This window comes from Antedon mediterranea, chromosome 10, assembly GCF_964355755.1.
Source record: "Antedon mediterranea chromosome 10, ecAntMedi1.1, whole genome shotgun sequence".
Lineage (NCBI taxonomy): Eukaryota > Metazoa > Echinodermata > Crinoidea > Comatulida > Antedonidae > Antedon > Antedon mediterranea.
In genome coordinates this window covers 12,950,835-12,956,664 of record NC_092679.1, presented here as the reverse complement: position 1 = coordinate 12,956,664, position 5,830 = coordinate 12,950,835, and the positions used below count along the sequence as shown (strand labels likewise).

At 31.7% G+C, this 5,830-nt stretch overlaps 1 protein-coding gene across 1 annotated transcript; it reads right to left on the bottom strand.

The window, feature by feature from the left end:
* Positions 1-2,772: 2,772 nt before the first annotated feature.
* On the bottom strand, positions 2,773-5,006 carry LOC140061243 (carbohydrate sulfotransferase 11-like). The gene is made up of 2 exons (XM_072107752.1): positions 4,971-5,006; positions 2,773-3,639 (listed from the first exon to the last, which is right to left on the bottom strand). The coding sequence occupies exons 1-2, from the start codon at positions 5,004-5,006 to the stop codon at positions 2,773-2,775; spliced, it is 903 nt and encodes a 300-aa protein (XP_071963853.1).
* Positions 5,007-5,830: the final 824 nt, after the last annotated feature.

Genomic DNA, 5,830 nt, shown 5'->3' with positions numbered 1-5,830 from the left:
ACTTGAGCCCGTCATACATGAACCTACTCGTATAACTAAAGATAGTTCAACGCTTATTGATGTAATGTTCTTTACCAACGTTTCAAAGGTTTCTGGCGTTACACATGCTGGTCTCATTGACCACTCCAAGATATACCCTATATTGGGAAAACGAATAAACCATGACACGCTAAATAAACAGAAACACAAGTACAACGAAATTTTAAAAGATTTAATGAAAATGATTTTTTCTCTGATCTCCAAAATATAAATTGGAATAAAATTATAAATAGTGGAAATGTGGATGAAAGTGCTCAACTACTTGAAAATCACCTTATATAAAATGTAATTGGAAAACATGCTCCTATGAAAAAACATAGAATAAGAAAGAAAACGGCTCCTTGGCTTGGTAAAGATATTATTAAAATGATGCGAGAACGAGATTAATTTTTTTTAAATATGTAATATTTCTAATTATCAAACTTTGGAAAAAATACCATAAATGCCGAAATGCATGCAACAAATTAATTTTAAAAAGTAAGTCTGATTTTATTAAAGACAAAATAAACGAAAATAAAAACGATGTTTAAAAAACATGGAATGTAATAAGACATATCATACCATCAAATAAGAAAAGTCAACATTTTCAATGTATTTGTAATGATAATATAAAATCATCAACGGATGATAAAGAAATCGCAAATGTCATGAACAATTTTTGTTCAAACGTAGGTCCCAGTCTTGCAGCAGGTACAGTATAGATAAACCCAAAAGTAAAATTGATTATGATGGAATAACCCTTCACAGACAATGTATTCAATTTTGAACCCGTGTCATATGAATGGGTCTTTAGCTATCTGAGCAATCTTCTAACAAATAAAGCTACTGGGTTTGACAACCCCCATATATTTATAAAATAGCTGCTCAAACGATTTCCCCAATTATTATATATAAAATTGAAAACAGAGAACGTTCTGTCTACATAAATAATGTTCCTAGAGTATGCTACAGTAAACATCTTGGTGTAAACATTGATGAAACGCTAAGCTGGAAATACCATATTGAATATACTCGTGCGAAGGCTCTAAAAGGTTTAGGTATGCTTAAACGATGTAGACACATTTTTCAAAATAATATAATATTAAGACATTTTGCTAATTATATTATTAATCCACATTTAACTTATTGTAGTGTAATCTGGGGTAATTGTGGCTCGAGCTTTCTAAAAAGAGTACAAACTGTACAAAATAGAACAGCCCAAATCATATTTGGCCTATCTTGGGACACACCAAGTGAAGATGCACTTCAGCGAGTAAATTGACTTACCCTCTCAACTAAAGATGAGTATAAATATTGCATGTTAATTTATAAAGTTATGACAGGGCGGGCACCCACATATCTATCAAATCTGGTTAAACAAAATAATTTCAAATATAACCTTAGACATAATGATACAAACCTCTATGTTCTGAAACCTCGCACTGAGTATAAAAAAACGTAGTATTTTTTATAGGGGGTTTAACCTGGATTAAACATAATATTGATATCAACAAGATGCCACAATCTCTGAACGTATTCAAAAAAGAAATTGCAAACATATTTAAACAGGAAGTCTAATGCTGTATTATTTTATAAATTCTTTTTTTTTAATGTTTTTCTATAAGTGTGTATACACTGTATTATTTGTATATATTATATATGGCATTACCTATTACGAACTTGTGGAAGTTAAGAACACCTTTGTTTTTATGTTGAACGAGTTTTATATTTTGTATTTTATAATTTCGTGAATAAATAAAGATTTTGATTGATTTTTGATTGTTCATACAACATTGTTTCGGTATCATTAACCTGCCATTTTCTTAGGAAATCTAATTACTAGTCATACAATTGGCATGCTTTGATCGTTTACTTAGTCAGAAGATTAAACACTCAGATTTTCTAACATATTTTTGTCTAATATATCAGGTAAATGAACTAGTCACCGTTATTTGTACAGTAAATGTTGACAAATCAGGTATATAATGTATAAATGACTAATTCAATCATTTTAATCCCAAAAAATCAATAATTTCATTTACATTTTTTTTCTGCCATGGCTCCAATCCAGCGGAGGGTGCTAGCCGTTTTTTTACATAACTAATGACGTTAAAGGACTGTTGTCGTGGCAATTGTGGTTTTAGAGTGTTGTGCAAAATGACGGTATCAGGCAGATTCCTTGAAGCCCAGTATTACATAATATTTTCGCCGCCACTGAATACATTGGTCCATTTCAATAACAACAGGGGGCGATTCAAATACCCTCCACAATCCAAATATTTCCCCGAGTGCGGTTCAAGTCATCTCTTGAGGCCCTATATAAAACAACCATTACTATTAATACCTACTCCAACCCCCATCTCCTACGATCCAACTGTAGTTTAAAACATGTAAGCCTATGCAAATGACGTTGTTTGCATACAGTTAAGACACATGTAGGCCTATGTAAAATAACGTTGTTGACATAAGTTAGTGTTATTTGCATACACAAAGATACGGTTGTATTTGATGACATTGCATACGTTTAGTGTTGTATACAATGGTTTGAAAAAAAGGTTTATGGTTTACACATTTGATCTTGAAACGAAACAGGTAATAAAGATCCACAATAATTTTTGCGTAAATAAAGAATAATGTATCAACAATAATGATGTCATATGCGAGATTCAGAAAAGCCGAAAATTAATAAATATATTGGTGGCGTCCCGTAATAGTTTGGCAGCAACATAATATTCATATTATTGTATTGTATTATTAGGGTATAGCTATAGGCATATCATAGCCAAACAGTGTAAAGTCGTATTTAAATTTATTGTATAGTTCCCCCAAAATAGGAATTGGAATGGAAGAAAATTCATTTCTTAATATATCTTTAGAAGAACTGTTGGTAAGATGAGCTCCAGTAGATCGAGGAAATTTTAAATTATGAATATTCGTAAGGTTAAATATGTATTTTGAATCATTTTCAATATCTTCAAAGTAACCTATGATGTCATAAGGAACATCACATGGATAGCAGACAGTATACATTTCCCGCCAATGATCAGAAGAATGGCGAGCACTTCCATTTATGACCAAATTTAGGAAGTCTTTGAATTTCACTGTTTGGCTTTTGTCGTTGTGATCCCATTTGAAATTTTTAAGAATTTGGTTAAATATGTCTTGGAAACGACCATAACTCTGTAAATGTGGCCCTAGTTTTTGGTTAAAGGCTGATAATAAACGTGAAAATGGATGCCTTACAAACATAAACTTTGTGTATGTATCCATTATCTCCCTTTGCTTTTTATATGAAAATCTTTGAAAAATTGTAACATTTGTTTTCCATGCTGAGCTAACTTCTGGTGCGGTCATATTCATTACTTCCGTGTAGTTCTTATACCCTGCAAGAATCAACAAAATTCTGCACCAGCTCACAGTCCCTGCTTTTGGTGTTTGACAATAAACTATTTTGTGTTCCTCGTTAACTAAAAGAAGAGGAGTGTTTACTGGTTTAGGAATTTTGTCTCGATAAAACCGACACATCTCCCTGGTGTGGTTAATCCTTTTTGCATGAATAAGTGAATATCTTTGCATAAAGTTATCACTTGTTTCCTTTTCACTTTTGACTGTCTTGTACACCTGTAAAACAATGCATTATTAAATTTGTAAAGGAGCTTTTATGCACAAAAAGATTGAGAATATATTAATACAATAATCAATACCTTAAAGTGACTTGTATTTATAAAGTGAAATACGGTATGAAAAGAAGATGAAAAAACGTTAAATAGTAGTAGACCTAATATCGGTAAATACAACAAACTTACTAGAGTAGAACTACTAGAATATTTCTTCACATTCCTGTGAAAAGCATGAAGTGAATGGGAACTTATTATGGAACCTTAATCAATGAAGTTGAACCAAAAGAGAAAAATAAATATCCTAAAAATATCAAACCTTTTTAAAATAAATGTTATATATTTTATAATCTATAACCTCTTGAAGAGTAGGGATTTTGTGACGGGCCGAGTTTGAATGGGCGACTTAGCAGAGAAAATAAATTATGATAAAGATTTAGGCCTACAGTAACTAGACCCTTATGTTTAAAAAAATGAAAGACCTAAGTAGAAGAAAAATGCATTAATTAGAAAACGTAAATATTCAATTTGTGTAGCTTACTCAAGAAAGTAATATTTTACTGTAGTTTCTGCGTCAATGAGGACATCGTTAAAAGGAGGGTTTTGATCGCTTATTATTAGACATATTGACCTAAAAGTTTCGCTTCGTAACTAAGTTTAAATTGTAGACAGGAACAGTGGAAGAATTGGTGAGAAAGTGTAGTGACATCGACAGTTCATGAAGTCATGAGGAGTTGAAAAGGAGGAGTTAAAGCTTAACCAAGCAATAGAGGGCACAACCCATTAAAAAAAAAACAAAGATGCGTTTTTGTATTATATATTATATAAAAAAAAATCGCCCACCTACAGGAGATTATTCGATACAGTATCAATTCGTATACATGCACTATGCTTTTCAGGCACATATAATTACAATGGCTGTTAAGTGGAAAATATTAACGACATCGGAGAATGTTGGGTCTCCAAACTAAAAAATATGGTCACATAATAACCTATTATATATATATATATATATATATATATATATATATATATATATATATATATATATATATATATATATAATACCGCATGTGGTACTGATAAAAAACACACTAGGGCCTGACCAAATTAAGCTACAGTACGTAGATAAAATTGTTCTCTGTTACAAATTGTTGGACGATTTTTTAATTAACAAAGCATGAAGTAATGAAAAAATGAAATTGAAGAATATGCTGTAATGACCGCGCCATTTTCTGGCTACCATCCTTTCCATATAACAGTAAAACCTAACAACTCAGAGACACATTTTTATAAGCATCCCTTTATATACTGTAACATTTACATAAAACTCACATGTGTTCTTGCTTTTGAATTTATGTTAGTTGACATCACATTCTCTTTAAGTTTTTTGCTGTCTGTTGGACAAAGTACAAACACGTAATTATACAATAGTTCACAAACGCTACAGTATAGGCCTACTCGTTTGTAAGGTAACCAATTACATTGTAAATTGTAAACGATTTTTACCTTTAACTGAAAAAATTTGTATGTGTCCAACCCAAAAGCAAGACGCCACAAGGAAACCAAATAGAAGTAGGCCTAACTTGAAGTTTTTCTTCATTGTTTTTACGCAAACACACCAGTAAGTCTTGCAAATGGAGAATCAAAACACCTTTTTATTCTATGTACTAGGGCACTGTTCTGACACTACGGTACTGCATATAGAAATAGTATTTAACTGTGATTTAAGCAGTAAGGTAATCCAACTACATAGATGGATTACAATTCAAACATATATGGTAATTCAATATCTCTAGAAACCATTTCTTTGTGTTACACAGTATTGGATAAATATAATATAATAAACCTGGGGTTGTAATACAAATAGAACATAAATTAATTTTTTAAAGAGCAGCGAAACAGCCATATAATCAGAATCGACTTATTAATTTGGGCTCATTCATTTCAAAATCGGTAAATGCGGCAGTTCACACAATTGATTTACATATGCACAATAGGTTGGTTTTTATTGTGAATAGTTTTAAGCGGCGCTTCTAATGATTGTGATGGCGTTTGTTGTATGAGAGAATGCATCTGGTGGGTGAAAATCTGTGATAATACCATATATTTCTCTGTGGTCTAGTGGTAAGATACTCGGCCTGTAAGTGGGAGGTCGCAGGTTCGATTGCCGCCAGATGCATTTTTTCATACAA